Raw genomic sequence first — 19541 nt, forward strand, 5'->3', positions numbered from 1 at the left:
CCAGGTTGTTCTGCCCTGTGCACCCACAGCCATGGTTCAAAGCCCACTCCATTCCCCTGGGCCACCACAGTGCTGCCATCCTCATCTACCACCCAACTCAGGCAGCATGGCCCTGCCCCCAGCTTTGGGGATGCATTTTTGGCTGGGTGTCAAAGGGATTCTCTGTGCCTGTTTGACTTAGTTCTGTCAGGCAACTTATACTCTGTACAGGTCCAAGACTTGGAGGCTCCCCCTCCGTCCTGCTGACCACTCAGTTGGAGAAGGGAGACACAGTGAATGAGCACCAGTCCTTCTTTGATGCTCCCTCCCCGTGAGAACTGTCCCACTGTTTTGCCTTTTCTTCTTTCTTTCTTCCATTTCTCCTACCAGATTTTTTGCATCTTTATCTATTGAAGAAGACAATGTTATGTCAGAGTTCTGCAGGTTTTCTGTTTAGCTGAGTGGGTCTGTGGATGTGAGTCTTGGTGCATTTTTGGGAAAGGGAGAGCTACAAACATCTTTCTACTCCACCATTTTTGCCTCCACCCCAGAAAGTCTCACTTTATGGTGGAAGATAAAAATAGTTTGGAAAAAATGGAAAATGTATTCCATGGAAATGACAAGAAAGTGCAGATTTCAATGCTCAACTCATACAAAATATGTTTTAAATTAAGAGCCAGAATGAAAAAATATATGAGATTATATAAGCAAAAAGAGATCAATAAAAATAGGGTATTACACTCATTAAATTATATATGGACCCAACACCTTAGATCCAAAGTATAAAAAGAAATTTTAGTAGACATGAAAGAATTAATTCATTATGAAACAATAATAGTAGGTGAGTTTAACACCTCACTTTTCTGATAGCCAGATCATCCAGAAAGAATATCTGTAAGGAAACAGAGGTCTTAATAGCATATTAAATCATTTGAAAGTAAGTGAGCAATTGGATAATGCATCACAAAATCAGAACATATAAACTTTTCAAATGTGCACAGGTTATCTAAGGAATTAACCACATATTATTTCATAAAATGAGCCTCAGGGACTTTAAGCCAATATAGATTACAGCAAGTATTTTTCCATACACAAAAGAATGATACTGTGCTTCAACTGTAGAAAGAAGAATAGTAAAAGCACAAACATGAATTCAAACAACATCCTTTAAAAACATAAAAAAATCAATGATGAAATCAAGATGTGATGAAATTTAAGAGGTAATAAAATCATACCTGGAGACAAATTACAATGAAAACACAGCTTCATAAAATGTATGCGATGCAGCAAAGACAAATCTAGATGGAAGATGAGAACAAATAAAGACTTCTACAAAGAAAAAGAAAAACCTCATAGAAAGGACCAAGCATACCACACAAAATAACAAGAAATAAGAACAAACAAAACCCAAAGGCAGTAGAATGAGAAATCTTTAATGATTTTGTTGAAAATAAACAAAATAAAAGTTGAAAAATAAATTACATATCATAAAATGAACAGCTTTAATTTTTCTTAAAAATATTAACAAACCGGAAAGCATTTAGTCAGGCTTATCAAGAAATACAGAGACTGGACCCAAACAAAATGAGAAATGAAACAGTAGAAATAATATCTGATATTACAGAAATACAAAAAATGATTATGGAAGCACTATGAGCTGTTACATGACAACCAACTGGACAACTTAATAGAAATGGACAAATTTCTAGAAACGTACAGCCTGCCAACACTGAATAAAAAGAAAACTGAGAACTTGAAAAGAGCAATCAGTATAAGTTAAATAAAATCAATAATTTTCAAAACACCCCTTGAACAAAATGCCTGGATGCCTTCAATAAAACCTCTTTCCCCCCAACTGTTTAAAAAAATGAAGGAGGAAGGAAAATTCCCAAAGTTATTCTATGAGGCCACCATTACCCTGATAACAAAACCAGTCAAAAACACTTAAAAAAATGAAAATGAAAATCCAATATCCTTGATGAATATACATTCAAAAATCCTTGAAAAACTTCAATAGATGAATCCAGCAATACATAGAAAGGATTTTACACGATGATCAGTTGGATTCCTTTCCAGAGTCACAAGGATAGTTCAACATACACAAGTCAAACAACGTGACACATATCTAATAAAGGAAGGACAAAATTCACAAGACAATTTCAATACACAAAGAAAAAGCATTTGACAAAATTCAACATACATTCATCATCATAACTCTCATGAAAGTGAGTACAGTGGGAACATCTCTCAACATACTAAAGGCCATTTATAACAATTTATAATACACAGAAGAAAGGCTGAAAGCCTTCTGGTTAAATTCGGGAACAAGACATGGATTCCTACTCTCAGGACTTGTGTTTAACAGTAATAGAAGAAAGGAAAAGAAAAAAAAGAAATAAAAGAAATGCAAAATGGAAAGAAAGAGTCAAAATTCACACCAGTACTGATGGCATAACAATCTACATAAAGAGTCCAAAGGGCTCCACACTGACTATTATGAACAACAAATAATTTCATCAAGGGAGCAGGGTACAAGATTAATGTAAAGAAGTCTCTTGCACTTCTACACGTTAATCATGAGATACCATAAAATGGATGTTGAAAGCAATAATATTTAAAACCCCATAACCCTGAATATCTTGGGATAAATGTAACCACATATATGAAAGATCTAAACACTGAAAATAATAAAACATTGACAAAGAAATTAAAAATGATTCAAAGAAATGGAAAGATGTCTTGTGCTCTTGGATTGAAAGAGTTAATATTGTCAACATGGCCGTAATACACAAAGAAACCTACAGATTTATTGCAATTCCTGTTACAAAGCGGTAGTATTCTCCACAGAACAAGAAAATAAATAACTCTAAGTTTATATGAAACCATAAAAATTGTCAAAATGATCTTGAGGAAAAACAACAAATCTAGAGGTATAACCCTCCCAGATAACTTACTATACTACAAATCTAAAGTAATAAAAACAGCATGGCATTGGCCGAGATATAATCAATAAAAACAGATAGAGAGCCTAGAAAAATTCCACACACCTATGAGAAATGAATCTATGATAAAAGAGGCAAGAGTACACAATGGATAAAAGACAGTCTCGTCAATGGATGGTGTTTTGGAAGCTGAATATCTACATGTAAAACAGTGAAATGATAGCATTCTTTGACATCATATACATAAATAAACTCCAAGTATATTAAGGACTTAAATGTAAGACCTGATACTATAAAACAGCTAGAAGGAAATATTGGTGATACTCTATTGGATATATATCAAAGGAATATTTTCTTATTTCAGTTTCCTAAGGCAAAAGAAACAAAAGCATAAATCAGCAAGTGGGACCTAAACAAACTTGAAAATTTCTGCACAGCTTAGGACACTATAAGTGAAATAAAAACACTGCCTGTGTAATTGGAGAACATATTTGCAAACAATGCAATTGACCAGGGGTTAATAGATGTAGGTTAATAGATGTAACATGGATTTAGTTTACACAACGTAAGGTAAAAAACAAAAACCCAATCAAAAACAAGAGAAGAGTACCTGAGTTAATATTTTTCCAATGGAAACTTACAGATGAGTAACAGGCAAGGGATAAAATTGCCCAACATTACTAATTATTAGATAATTGCAAATCAAAACCACAATGAGATATCACTTAAAACTGGTCAAATGGTTATTATCAAAATTCTACAAATAGAAAATGTTGGAAAAGATGTGGAGGTAACAAATCTCTTGTATTCTCTTGGTAGGAATGTAAATTTTTGGAAATTGTATGGAAAACAGTATTCAGATTTGTTTAAAAACTAAAAAGTTAACTATCATAAGACCCAGTAATATCTCTCCTTGAAGAAATCTGTGGAAAAAACCTAAATTGAGAAGAAACAATGTTTACAACAGCACTGTTTATAATATGCAAATAAGGGAAGCAATCCAAGAGTCCAGAGCAGACTATGGACTTAAGAATATATGATGTTTCTATAAATATGCAATGGAATAATACTCAGCCATGAAAAAGTATAACACATTGCTATTTCAGCATCATGAATGGACCTACTAAATATTGTGCTTAGTAAAGTAACTTAGACAAAGACAAAAGTATATAATATAATTTATATGTGGAATCTAAATTATAACAAATATCTGTGTACATCTATCTATAGCTATCTATTGATAGGTGACAGGTAAATAGATAGATAGGAGGATAATACTTGATAGATTGCTAGATAGATAGATAGATAGATAGATAGATAGATAGATAGATAGAGACATGATGGAGATGTAAAGAGTTTAGATAGACAAGACTTAACAGACTCAAAGATATGGGAAAAAATTTATGTTTACCAAAGAGAAGGGAAAGAGATTTTAATGGTAGAATATTGGCAGATAGAAAATAGTATACAGAAAGGAGTTTGGCAACATTGATAATCTGTATAGATCATGGAATTATACACAATAGCTTAAAATAATTGTGTGTTACAATCATTGTAATAATTCATAATGCTTTATACTATACAAAGTGGTTATAATAACTATGCTATACATCTGAAACTACACAATATAGTACATCTACTCTACTTCAAATAAAAATAAACATCTCAGGTATAATTTAGTCCTTTTTCCGCTGATAGCAGCTTCCTTTAATAATGTTTTATTTTACTCTTTACCTTTGATGGTTACTGACTGAAATTATTTCTTTTACTGTTGTAAACACGTTACCAGTTTGAGGTATCTATATTTATTGTCCCTGATTTCCTATTTTTCCCCTTTTAAACCAAATAGTATAGTAGCATTAAAAAACACACCCAAAGAAACTGTTGAAAGTTTCTCGGGGTATCTCCTTAAATTTTTGGGCAATGTTTTGCATATATTTGCCATTTTATATTTCTTTGAAGATTTCCTTTCTACACCTCTTATTAGGTGTATCGGTTTTGTTTTTTTATCACATTCAAGTTATGTTTGTCTGGTAAATTTTTTATTTTCACTTTATAAATAAGTGATAACTGTTTAAGTACTATTGAGTGAGTTAGTTCTTATTTCAGTTGTTTGAAAATGTAATTTTATTTACCCTTGGCCTATGATTTCTGCTCAGAAATCTTCTCATAGCTTAATGGGGGATACTTTGTAGATTTTCAAAACTTTTTTTGGCTGCCTTTACAATATTTTCTCTGTCATTGACTTGCCATTTTGCATATGATGTATCTTGAAGGAGGTCCCTTTGTCTTAATGTTATTCGTGTTTTGTTGTCTCACGGACTTGAATATCAGTTCCTTACACAGGTTCAGGAAGTTATCAACTATTACTTCTTTATATACACCATCAGCTGCCTTCTAATTTTCTTCTCCCTCCAGGATTCCACTCTAATGTGCACTTCCTGAGGAAGTCTGATGGCTACTTTTGAATACCCTCACTTTTTAATATCTTGTATCTCTGCACTCTCATATCATTTCTAGTTTTGTATTGGTGAGATTGCTAATCTCTCTTCCACAAAGACAGTCTACTTCCAATGCTTTCTGTTGCATTCTTCACCTCATTTATTAAGATCTCCTGGCCCTCAAACAATGTTTGGCTATTTTATAGTTTCATTCTCTTTGGTAATGTATTCCTTATCAACATTTCATTTATTCCTGAGCTCACTAAACTACATTCTTAGTATTGTTTTTTGTATTGAGTTTCTGAATGACAACTATTTGGATTCTCTATTAGCTATATGGCAATATACCATGACTTAAGTTTGCTGCATGGTTCACATTGTGTGTGTGTGTCTGTGCGCAGGTGCATGTGCATGTGTGTCTGTGTCTGTGTGGGTGTATGTGTCTGTGTATCTGTGTGTATGTGTGCCCTATAATGTAACTGTGATTGGTAATGATCTTGTAAATGATTTCTCTGATGACACTTAATAACAGATTGGGAGTTAGAGTCCTTGCTTTTGTTTTCTGGTAGTTTGCAATATTGCACAATTTTTGGTTTTACTTACCTGAGCTACCTCTGATAATATTTTAAAATGGCACTTTCCAGTCGCTACTGTCTGGATAAAAGATGTGCTTTCACTGTCACTTCTTAGACTTCTTTGGTAGTTAATGCCACTGTTGTCACTGGGACAGCAAACCCTTCCTATTACATGATATCCCTTGAGACTCAATGTACACATTGGGGAAAGGTATAAAGACAGGTGGGTATTTGGAATCACGCAAGTGCCTTTGCTATGTCCAGTGTTGCAAGGTATCTTGTCTCCACCACTGTGAAAGGGGAGTAGGGACATTGTCATGAATGTCTGAGTGTCTGAAGGATGGAATTTCTGTCTCCATTGTTGCTCCCTCCTAGTTACATGTGACCATGAGTATTAGTGCATTGGGGGCTGAAGCTGTGTCAACCACTGAGACCCTGTTTCTACTGGGTTCTCTGAACTTGTGGACTCAGATATCCTATTCAGGGGGCCTTGGTTGCAGACACCAAATCTGCTCTTCCCTCACTTCTGCCACCTTTGTGTGTTTTATTCCACCAAACTTCACCTGTTCACTTGAGTTCTGAAGTATTGTTTTGTGTTGTAGTTATTTTTGTTGAGATGTGAACGTTTTACTGACTGTAGATATAAGGGGAGAGACAAAAACAGTTTAAACTTATGTCACTTTTAAAAGTATATACTTTTTCAATTAAAAGCTTAAATTCTACATATGACATTATGAAAACTGTAAAGAAAGTGAACAAATCATCTCCCCTAAAATCATAGTACTACAAAATATTTTGATTTTGCTGGGTTCTTTTCTTCAATGTTTTTCCCACATACATGCATATTTTACTATAATATATCCTTATAATCTCTTTAAAATTAATTAAATTATTAAAATATTTCTCTGTGCTGTAAATATAGCCCTGTTGGTTCTCTAATTTATTACTAGTAGCTTTCACATTTTTGCCTTCTCCATCCTTCTTCCCTGTCCGCACAGGAAAACACTACTTGGTACAGTACACATATATATGTGATTTTGTTCCTTTTTTTATGATTATTTCTCTTATATCTTTATTTTCCTCATTTAAGTGACAACATAGAGTGTTTTTCTCTGTATGATTTATTTTATTGTGTGCAGCACTCTCTGGGTCCAGTCACATTGTTCCAAATAGCAGAAATTTATTTTTTAATATGACAATGACTAAGTATTTATTCTTTTATCTATATCTCACATCTACTTCAGCCATACTTCTGCTGATGAGCAGTTGAATTGTGCATCTATCCTTGGCTATTATAAATGTTAATGTTTAAAACTTTGGGGGTAATATATCCTTTAATGTGAATGTTTTCATTTTTTTGAAATTTATAACAATAACTGGAATTGCTGTAACATATACTGCTTGTATTTCTAGTTTTCTGAGCACTGACAACACTATTATAATAGTGGATGCATCAATTTATATTTCCACAAACAGTGTACCTGGGTCCCCTTTTATCGACATTCTTATTAATGTTTGTCATTTGTAGACTTTTTTAATAGCCATTTTGGTTGCTGTGAGATTATATTTCAATCTGGTTTTGATTTATGATTTCCTAATGAATAGCAAAGTTATCTTTCTTTTTACGTGCAAGAAAATCATTCACTTTTTTTTTTGAAAAGTTTCAATGAAGATCTTCCAACTCTTTTTAAGTTGGGGTCTTTGTTTTTTAACTATTGAGTCTAATATGCTATATATATATATATTATGTAGATTAATACCTTGTTGGTTTCATTGTCTGAAACTCTTCCTTCTATTCTGTGTGTTGTCATAATTCTTGCTGAAGGTTTCCTTTGCTATGCAAAAGGTTTTACACTTCACACTTATACAAGAAGTGGAATCCCTGTATCACATAATACATCTATTATTTCCTCAGTAAAATTAAAAACTGTTATTGTTTGTTTTCCTTATTTTTTTCACTAAGGAGATAGATCAAAAGTAAATATTGATATGATATTTCTCAAAGGCAGTTCTGCTCCTGTTGGTCAGAAATTGTATAGTTTCAGGTTTTACATGTAGGAAATTAATCCATTTTTATCTTATTTTGTATAATATGGAAGGAAGTGCTCTTACATCTTCCTTTTACTTGTACTGTCCAGTGTTCCCAGAACTGCTTGTTGAAGAGACTGCCTTTTTCCATTGTATACTCTTGCCCCCTTTGTTGTAGACTAACTGACCATATGAGTGTGGGTTTATTTTTGGACTCTTTATTTTGTTCCATTAATCTATGTGACTCTTTTAGTGATATATTTTGATGTTTTGGTTACTGTAACTTTGAAGTATATTCTTAAGTCAGGGAGGATAATACCCACAGCTTTGTTCATTTATTGAAGATAATTTTAGAAAATTTGGTTCTTTCACAATTTTGTATAAATTTTATTATATTTCTCCTGTTTTGTGAAGAAACACATGGATTCTGTGAGAATACAAATTTTCTAAAAGGAAAACCTGAGAAAAATTTTAAAGTGTGGTGGATAAATCATACAATATTAAACAACCAATGGATGGATGCATAAATCAAAGTAAAAATACATAAAGAATTATGACAACAAAAATAAAGTCCATGGGGTATAGCAAAAGCAGTATTAATAGGGATGCTTATAGCAAAATAATCCCACTTATACAAATAAGAAACATCTCTCTCTTATAACTTAATCTTACATACAAAAGAAGTAGAAAAATAATAAACAAACTTGATAGTAGGTGGAAAGACAGCTGAAAGATCAGAACATAAATAAATAAAATAAAGATTAATAATAGAAACATCTAGTCAAACTACATAATGGCTTTTGAAAGATAAATATAACTGATAAACTTTAACGAGACTCATGAGCAAAAAAGTGAGTACAGATAAAAAAGCTCCAAAATAATTGAGAAGTTACAGCTTATAAAATATAACACAAAGCATCATAAAATGATACAACAAATTATATGCCATTAAAAATGATATCCCTAGAAGAAATGGACAATTTCTTAGAAAGACCTAATCTCCAGGATGGAATGAGTAATAGAAAATATTAACAGATTATCACTAATGAAATTGAATAAGTAATTAAACAAAATCTCTCAAGAAACAAAATTCCAGGCCTAGACAGCATCACAGGTGATTTCTGCCAAACATTTAGAGAAGAGCTATCACCTATACTTCTCAGAGAATTCCAAAAATTTGCAGAGGAAGGAAGGCTTCCTACCCCACATTTCTATATCACACTACTACTAAAACAGGAACAAATATCTCATAAAATTACAGGTTAAATACTACTGATAAGCATAGATGCAAAAATCATCAATAAATTGTTAGCAAAGAAAACAAAATATTAAAAGGATTATACAGTATGATTAAGTCCCTTTTATGCAAGGGATGCAAAATTGATTCATTACCCAGAAATTAATCAATATGATACATCAAACTAACAAATTGAAAAATAAAAATTGTATGGTCACCTCAAAAGAGTCCTAAAATGTTTTGACAAATTCATTATCTATTTATGATTAAATTTCTCCTCAAATTGGGCATGAGGAAACATACCTCAACACAGTTAAGGTCATATATGACAAGAACTCAGCTAACATGACACTCACTGATTAAAAGCTGAAAGCATCTCCTGTAAGAGAAGGAAGAAGAAAAGAATGCTCACTCTTACCACTGTTATTCAGTATAGTATTGGAAATTCTAGCCATAGCTATCCATAATAAAAGTAAATAAAATATAGCTATTTCAAAAAAAGGAGTAAAAGTATCTGTTTGCAGATGAAATATGTTAAACAGAAATAGTAAAAAAGACACCACAAGACTACTAGGGATTATGAATGCATCTGGTACAATTTCAGAATGTAAAATTAACATACAGAAATCTTGCATTTCTACACACTAACAACAAAATAACAGGTAGAGGAAGTGAGGTAACTGTCTCACTTACAGTTGCATTAAAAAAAAATCAAGAAATGTATCCATCCAAGAAGTTAAATATCCTGTAATAAGAAAACTATCAATATTTGTAACAGAAATTGAAGATAATGCAAACAGATGAATGGATATAGTGTGTTCATATATCAGGAAAAATTATTGTTTAAATGACAGTACTAGCCAAGAAAATACACAAATTAAATTCAGTGCCTATCAAAATACAAAGTGCATTTTCAGACACTTACAAAAATTAATTCTTAAATTTTCATGTAAACACAAAAGAGTTGAAATCACTAAAAAAGAAAAGAAAAGAAAAGAAAACAAACAAACTAAAAACACAAACAACTTTGACAAAAACATATAGTATCACTGTGCCTGATTTTAATCTATAATACAAAACTACAGTAATGAATATAGTAGTGGCACAGAACAAACAGAATAATGGAACACAACATAATGAATAAAAATGAAATCAGACAGTTATGCTCATTTAGCCCATTACAAATAAATTAATATACAGTGGTGGAAAGATAATCAACAGGCACATGAAATTGGTCAACATCACTAACCATCAGAAAAATGCAAGTCCAAAACTCAATAAGATTTTATGTCAGTCCTGCCAGAATGAATATTGTCAAAAAGATTACAAATATAAATGTAGGTGAGGATGTAAGAAAAAGAACCCTGATGCACTGATTGAATGAATGTAAATTTGTGCTACCACTTTGGAAAACAGTATGGAGTTTTATCTAAAAATTAAAAATGAAATATGAACCAACATTTCTATATCTGGATACTTATTCCAAGAAAATAAAAACTCTAAGCAGAAAAGATAAATTCAACCCTATACTCACTGCGGCATTATTTACAATAGCCAGGATATAGAAGCAAATTAATTGCTCATCAATATATGATGGACAAAGAAAATGTCTGTTTATAGTATATATATCTAACCATCTATTAACTGAAGATTTATCTATATTTGAATATATATATGCATACACACTATATATATATATTATGCACACTATATATATATGTATGCACACACACACATAAAATTTCAATGGGTTATTACTCAGCTCTAAAAAGTATAAGTTCTTGTCATTTGCAAAAAATGGGTAGACCAAGATGGTAATATGCTAAGTGGAAATACTCACACAGATAATGACAAATGCTAAATTATTTTACTCATATTTTGATTTTAAAACAAATCAACATAACAAAACAGGAAAGGAGTTATTGATATAGAAAGATACAGGTTGTTTACAAGAAGGAGGGAAATGTGGTGAAGAAAAAGAAATAGTTCAGGAAAATTAAGAGAGAATATTTTCCAGTTGCAAATTAAATGAGTCAGGAACAAGAAATGTACTGTATGGGGAATAGTCAATAACAATGAAATATCTTTAAATAGCAACATATCATAAATAAATTTATTCTTGTGATCAGTTTGAAATGTATTAAAATTTGCAAACATTATGTTATGTAAGAGAATCTAACACAGTGTTATACATTAAAGTACACTTCAAAAACAAACAAATATACTTATAGAAAAAAACAGATTTGTAGTTAACAGAGGCAGGGGTTGGGAAAGGAGAATTAGATTAATACACCCGAAAGATTCCAGCCATTAAAAAAACGTCTTCTAGGGATGTTACATATTAACATGATAAATAAAATTAATACTGCTTTATGTTACATATGAATGTTGTTAAGAGAGTAGACGCTAAGATTTCTTAGCACAACTAAAAACAAATTGCATTTCTTTAATATTATATCTAAATGAGATAATGAATTCTCCATAAAATTGCTATAATATTTACTTCATGATACATGTGACTCAAATATCTACCCTTTGCACCTAAACTTACACCATGTCTTATGTCAATTATATCTCAATAAAAGCAGAAGGAAAAATGGAAAGACAATGATCATTGTTTCCCATGTCATTTCTCATTACTGTTTTTGAAGGAAGTAATCGTGAGTCATAATAGAGTTATCCTAGATAAAGATTCAAATATATAAGTGATTCTAATAAATTATACATAAAGATACTAATATAATTTGTGTTTTACCATGCCTTAAACTTTCTTCATGGTAACAGACAACTGATTTTGTAGGCATTAAAATTTCACTCTGTGAATTCATCTGAGATTAGGGAATGGATAAAAAATATAACCATGGCTGCTTTTCTTTGAGTGATAATATTCACTGTCTCAGACCAAAGGTCTCATCTCCCCAACAGCATCAGTAAGTAAGGAACATGTTAGGTTGCTAAAAATCTCAGCATGATAAAACCTCAGAACTCCTACATTTCTTAACTGTTTTGCAATTGGAATGCAAAAATGACAAAGATGTGATTTTGGAAAACAATATGGTGTTTTCCCATGGTTGCACTTGGGGATGTGAGGATAATCCCTGAGATCCACAGGAATTATCCTCGCTCAAGTGCTGGCAAAGAACTATAAAGTTTCTGCATTATTAGGACTGAGGACTGCTTTCAAAATAATGACTATGTTCACTGTATTCCAGGTAGTCCAACGAAATAAAGGTTATTGCTATTTGTAGTTGAACGGGAATACATCAGCTGTTCAGTCTCTATAAATTAGTCAATGGGTGTTCAAAGCCAAAATATGTTGTGTCAACAATGAGAATTAAAAGAGAAATAAACTTGGACATAAGCTTAAATTAAAAAGGAGACACAATCCTGTGCTGGGCTCTGGGGATTGGAGACTGTATATGTCTCAGTCCAATTCAAGGGTTCAGTGGCTTGGCCCTAGCATCAGCTCGGGATTCAATGAAAAGTTAACAATTAGCATACTGGGAGAAATATAATCTACCTCTCACTGATCAGAAGAAAATCTGGTGGCTCAATGAAACTCTTAATTCACAGAGATTCTGCCAGATGCAGAAGAAAAATTCACTGATGACTCAACTAAGACAAACTTTGTTACTGCTTAAAAATGCATCTTCACACACACACACACACACAGTGGAAGACAGATTTGTTGTATTTAGTGGGAAGAATTCAGTAGGCAGAGCTCAGAGAATAGTTTTCAAAGCACCAGGCAACTTTTGTTCATTTGCCAATATTCTAGTTTTCCCAGGTAGAAAACTAGAGATGGAAAAACAAACAATAGAATATTTAGGATTTCTAATTTTGAAATTAAAGTGTAGCTTTTGCCTTATCACTATAGAATCTTGTTATGATGATTATGGTAAGACCCACTGTCTGATAAGGGAGCTGGAAACTAGCTGCTGAACCAGCTCTTCTGAACCCCAGACTGATAATGTAAGCTACAACATAGCCACCATCAGAGTTGAGCTGACAAACTTGAAAACTTGATGTTTCTGTTATAGGAACACTCACTGCTGTCCAGACATAGATCTCCTGCTGCAAGTGGGCTCTTTCCTTCTCTTGGTAAAAGTCATATTGGTGGGAAGTTGCTAGAGCTTACCCTGGCCCATTTGCCCATTCTCCAGATTATCAAAGGCTTTCTTCACAACTGGTGACACATTTTCTGGACTCAATTTTGCCTTTCCTGTCTTATCAGATGACACTGGCTGCATCATTGTGAGCAGAAGCCTTAGGCTCCCTGAACTTGCCTACAATTTTTCCAGAATTTCAGCTCATTTCACATTTTGAAATTGCTTCACCATTTATTTTAAATTAATCAGAAATAGTCAAAGTCTTCCATGAATATTATATATTTCCTAATATCTGCAGAAATTTGGTATTCTTGCAGTTGGACAAATATTAAATTCTACCACCCTCACCTCTTTTTAGTCTACACAGTTCAGATTGCAATTTAGTTACTGAATACGACCACCCCAACCAAGGTTCTAGTACCTCTTAGATACTTCCTGTGTGAAGGTTAGCAAGGGCACAATTTATGTGGGGTGTATAAACCTACACTAAATGTTTGCAATGGCACTGTCAATTCTGGATAAAGCTCTGATTCTAAGAAGTCAATTAATTAGAAATAAGTATAGTTATTGGTATGGGGAAGAGAATCAGCTATTTTGGGGTGGGTGGGTGATGAAGAGACATGAAAAAATCCAGCAAATGAGAATGGAATGCTTTAGGTCTCTGGAGGCGTGAATTAAGAAGAAAATAATACTTTGTCTCCTGTACCTACCTCCAATTACAGTCTTGAGTGACTAGCCTTGGGCTACGAAAAGAGCTAGTTTGTGGTGAAGATTAAAGACCATAATGAAACTGTTTGTAAACCATGAAAGTTTTGTTGTTTCAGGAAAGTAGATTTTGTGTAAAGTCAACATGTAGTTTTCATTCACTAAATACTAAAATGCATCCTGTGGCGTGAGCTGTGCTTACTGTGCTGGTATCCAAGTTAGACAAGGAAAGGGGGATAGACAGAAAATATCTGGAGGAGGTGATTTCTGTGCTGAAACTGGGGAAATCTAAATAGGTAAAAGGAGGACATTCTAAGTCCAAGGATAAGCTGGAGCAATAGTTGTGAGTTTGGATTTAATATGGTTGATAAGCATTTGCCTGGATGTATCTCCAGAAACAGTGAAACATAAAGATATGCCAAATTAGTCAGATGTCAGATCTATAATGGAATGGCTAAACTATGTTGAGTTTGTGGGCTTAGATTTGGAAAAGCATTAAGTACTACCCTGAAGGTGTAAGCTTGTGTTTGGCTGGAACATGATAGTAACTTAAAATATTCACTCTAAAAATATATTGCATACTCTTGAGTGGAGGAAAATAAAGCAACAATTGGAATGCTTAGAAAACAGCACAAGGAAGACCAGAGATAAAATTCCTTTTTAAATTTTACCACATGCTGAATATACCATCTGAGGCTACATCATGTGACTTTTATGATACCAGAGATGACATAATAAAGACCATGATCCCTGGGCCGGTTCCTGCATTTTCATCCTGTTCCAACATATCCTAACTTAACACATTTAATACTTTACACTGTGAACCAGAAACCACTTAGTAATTTTCCCTCTCTCCATGTTTTAGACTTTTTCCAAATTCTTCCATTTTCTCTTCTTCCTCACAGAAATTATTTAAATTTACACCCATATTGTTCCATCAAATGATCATATCAAACAAATATCTCTTTTTTCTTTAAATGGTTACTTAGTCTCCCTTTTAACTCTTATCTCTATTTAAAAAAATAAGGATAATAAAGTACACTTCTATGTTTATTGTTCAAATAAGAAAGTTGCAGATATTTGTCAATATTTGCAAACATCAATTTTAATCTTTGTTATCATGCATAACCTGGTAGTCCTCTGGTAGTTCAGTTGTAATTAGGATGACGTTCATAAACTGAAGATGTCTGATGAGTTGGCCTTGAAAGAGAAGTAGCTGATGTATCAGCTATCACTGGCACTGGAAACCGTTGGTTGCTCACAGGTTGAAGTTTACAAAAACGACCTTCATTGGCAGATATGTTGTGATATCTAATTAGAAAATTAGAAGGCTCCACCATCAGTCCAAAATAATTGCTCTGTAAGGGGGACAAGTTGCTGTATTGAGAAGTAGAAGTTGTAGTTGTAATGAAGTTCACAACACGGCCATTTGCTTCAGTGTAGCTGCTTTGAGAGTGCCCGTGGACAGTGGTCAACTGATTTAAAATAGCTAGTTGTTCCACTGCAATATTTTCTGGTGGTCTAACTGACGTTGATGATGGAGGAGAAAAATCACCTCTGATCGGGGTAATTTTATCACAAATTATGTGGCCAATAGAGGGCTTTCTTATTAGAGGCATGTTTAAATTTGCAGAAGGTAAAAATGCACTTTCTCCACTGGTGTCAGCCACAAAATCAGAATTATTTTTAGCAACATTACCCCCTCCTTTAAAGTGCTTCTTGTTGAAGTCTCGAGCCAATGAAGACACCAGAGAGGCATTTTTAATCCCAACTCTTCTTTTTATTCTCACTAAAAGCTTGGGAAAGCCTCGTTTAAAATTTGGATTATGGTAGAACTGCAGCTACAACCAAAGGAGAAAGATTTTAGTAATAATTTAAACCAAAATACATAACTGCAATAAGCCTTAACTTTAAAACCTCAGATTTCATGTTTAGTATGCAAAGTTAAAATCATCAAAATATGAACATTGCTGACGATATTTTGAAGTTCCTTATTTGGAAAATACACATTTAAATAGTATAGTCATCAAATTAAAGAATTTAGTGTTTGCAGTAACGGTGAATGCCACTTTTGAAAAGCAGCTTTCATACCTTTATTTAGATTTCTGATAAGATTCATACTTGCTAGCAAACTTTCTCATAATCTTGAAGAGTTAAGTCACTGTCCTCATTTTTAGAAAAAATAAAGAATTTTAGCACTTGTAGTTTTATACTATTTTCAAAATCAAGCTTTACATTTATATTACCATAGATTGATGTACAGAATAAAATTTTATACATAAGTTATCAAGTCGTAACTAAAATTTGTGTATACCTTGCTTAAAACAGAGGCTTCATTTTCTTCTGCCAGAAAGTCAACTAGACAAGCAGATCTTTGAAATTTCTGCCGCACTTTACTAAACCCATAAAGGTTAAGCTGTCTAACTAAACTTTTCATACTTCCAGTTTCAAATATTCTGAAAGGGGCCTTTCTTTCCAAAACTTCCTTCTTAAAGACATCTTCATCAATCACTATGGAAGTTCCATTATCATCCCACCAGATGGATTTAAATTAGTCACTCCCAGCCATTTTCCAGAGATTTCTTGGAAATGTCAGAGAACGAAAATCATTATCTTCATCTGGTTCCAAGATACAATGTGTGTAACATGGTCTTTTTATCAAGGATTCTTCAGACAAAGTCTGGAAAGCATTTTCTTCAATCATACACCTCAAATCCAAGTCCCCAGAGAATGTTTGATCACACGATAGAGATCTACCAGGGTTTCCTGAATCAGTTGGTCCATCTTTAGGAGACACATCTTGAATTTCTGAAGAAATATGTGCCATCTCAAATAACTTTTCCTACAGCTACTTTTCTAATCTGCATGATTTTGAGCACTGCAGCTTCAAATGCTGCTTAAGCAGGCCTGCACATTTAAACTGATAGGCCATCCACATGGTTCTCAACCTGAGTGGCTGTGACATCACAAAAAGACTGGTCTCTTAGCAACCCAAGTGTAAAAATCAGCCTGTGTTTCCTTCTCATTAATCCAGTTAAAATGAAATATATAGGATATTTATTTTTATACTGTGATGTGCAAATATTTTCCAGAGAATATCTTTTTAAACAATTTAACTTTGGGGTGTATGAGATAAAAACAATCTCATTCCTTTTGTACCCAAATTTATACAACATTGGTGAACAGAGTATAAATATGCACAAAATAAGTAAAATAATTTTAAAGTATTGGAATTTAAAGTGAAATTCGTGTAAAATTTTTACAGAAAAATTATAACAATTTCATTATCATTTGTAATTAAAGTGAAACCAAATTTGATTTTTAAACGGAAGTAGTTATTTCTCTGTGTACTTTACAATAAGTAGCTCTGTATTCAAAACATCAGCAGAATAAATATTAGTTTATTTGTTATGTTTATAAATAAATGTTAAATATTTATGAATTAAAATTAAATTAAAATAATCAATCAAATATAAGAAATTCCAAAGGGGGGAATTTTTGTATTAAAATTTATTTCAGTGCTATAAATAAAAAAATGTAATTTAATATTCTACTTTACAATTACACAAGAGAAAAATCTGATTGTACACTTACAAATGTTTATTTTTGCCATTCTTTCACTCAGAAGTTTTTAAGTCCCTAGAAGGAATAATTTTTCTTGTCATCATTTAATCCATACTCTTGTGGCTTCTGTTAAGTGTTCCAAAATAATGTTGATAAATACAGTTATGCACAAGGTCCTGGGTTCTATAAGCAGTGACTCCATTAAGGGGCAAACAAACAATCAAAAAACAAAAAAATAACATTATATGTGGGTTAGTGTGGAAAAGACAAGGTAATGCATTTTAGGAAGCCATATGTTTTCCAGTCCTGAAACAGTTGGCATTGTTAGTATAATACGGCATTTTAAGGCAAGTGATTTTTCACTAATTGCAAATAGTAGCTATGCTCTGTATCAGTAAACTGTAGTAAATCCAGTTCTACCAAAACTTATATTATTTATTTAGAAATAAATTCCATTAAACATAAGCCAAATTCAAAATGAGTGATAAAATTTTTAAATAAATAAATGTACACTCAAGCTACAATGTAAATTTTTCCTTCAGTATGTGTATATTCCATTCTAAATAAATATTATCAACCTGAATTCATTGCATATTATAAGAATTATAAACTATAGTTAAGTATGATTTAGCCCTGATCCATAAATATTATTTAACATACACAAATCAATAAATGTGATACCATCCCTTAAAAAACAGAGAATTCAAATGTAACAATCTCAAAAAATGTAGGAAAATTATTGACAGAAGTGATCTTAACTTTTGTATACATAAAATTCTTAACAAATTCTCTCTAGATAGAATATAACTAAATATAAAATTAGCCATATATGAAAAACCCATGACTTTCATCAAGTTCAATATTAACATAAAGGAAAGTTTTCCTTTGGTACAGTAATACGAAAAAGTAGCTCATCCTCACAAGTCCTAAATTACACTACAAGAAGCCCTAGCCAGAAAAACTAGTCAAGAAACATTAAAAAAAGACATCCAACTTGTAAACAAGCAGTACAATTTTTACAGATGACATAATTACACATAGATGGAAAACTCCATAGACTCCTCCAGTGACTGTTAGAAATTGTCAACAAACTTAATAAACTTGCATAATACAAAATCAATATACAAATATCTGTTGCATTTTTATATACTAACAACAAATTATCAGAAATAGTAATTAGGAAAACTATTGTGTGTAAACTTATACCAAAAATAATAAAATAGGAATAAAATAGATAAGTGAAATAAAAGATCTAAACATAGGTCTATAAATTAAAGATGCAAGAAATATAAGTAAATCAAATAAATAAAAGATATTCTGTGCTCATAGATTGTATACAATGTGAGGAAATACTCTAATCTATCTTTCACATGTTCAATCTCCGCAGCACTACTTATTGAGGAGAATGTCTTTTCTTCATTTTATACTCTTGCTTCCTTTTTCATGGGTTAATTGATCATAGGTGTGAGGGATTATATCTGGTTGCACTATTCTCTTCTATTGATTGGTGTCAGTTTTTGATCCAGTATCATGTTTTTTAAATTACTAAATCTTTAAAGACTCTTTAACATCTGATTATTTAACACTATTAGATTTAATACTACTTCTCAAGATTATTTTGGCAAGTCGTGATATTTATGGTTACATATAAATTTTGAAATTATTTGTTCTATTTAATGGAAAAATCTCATGGGTATTGTGACATGAATCACACTAAATTTAGATTGCCTTATGTAGTATGTTTGTTTCAACCACATAGTTTCACATCATTAACATAAGAGATCTTCTCATTTCTTGGGAACAGATTTAATTACATTCATCAATGTTTTCTATTTTTTAATGTATAGGTATTCATCTTATTTGTTACCTTGATTTAGGTATTCTTTACATATGTAAATAATTATATATATATTACATTTGTAAACTGGTTCCCTACACAAATATAACAGGTAGAAGGCAGT

The 19541-nt window shown here is 32.3% G+C and overlaps 1 protein-coding gene across 1 annotated transcript; it reads right to left on the reverse strand.

Annotated features, from left to right (window-relative positions):
• Positions 1–15048: 15048 nt before the first annotated feature.
• Positions 15049–16733, reverse strand: LOC140693818 (heat shock transcription factor, Y-linked-like). The gene is made up of 2 exons (XM_072957444.1): positions 16331–16733; positions 15049–15857 (listed from the first exon to the last, which is right to left on the reverse strand). Exons 1-2 carry the CDS (start codon positions 16451–16453, stop codon positions 15165–15167), a joined length of 816 nt encoding a protein of 271 aa, XP_072813545.1. The 5' UTR covers positions 16454–16733; the 3' UTR covers positions 15049–15164.
• Positions 16734–19541: the final 2808 nt, after the last annotated feature.

The sequence above is a fragment of the Vicugna pacos genome, unplaced genomic scaffold (genome assembly GCF_048564905.1).
Source record: "Vicugna pacos unplaced genomic scaffold, VicPac4 scaffold_20, whole genome shotgun sequence".
NCBI classification, from domain to species: Eukaryota; Metazoa; Chordata; class Mammalia; order Artiodactyla; family Camelidae; genus Vicugna; species Vicugna pacos.

What these genes read in the sequence shown, in the direction of transcription:
- LOC140693818 (XM_072957444.1), bottom strand. Translation starts at nt 16,453, where the DNA reads ATGAAAAGTTTAGTTAGACAGCTTAACCTTTATGGGTTTAGTAAAGTG. An exon ending in AAGCCTCTGTTTTAAGCAAG is followed by an intron (nt 15,858 to 16,330) that starts GTATACACAAAT and finishes CTTTGGTTGTAG; the next exon opens with CTGCAGTTCTACCATAATCC.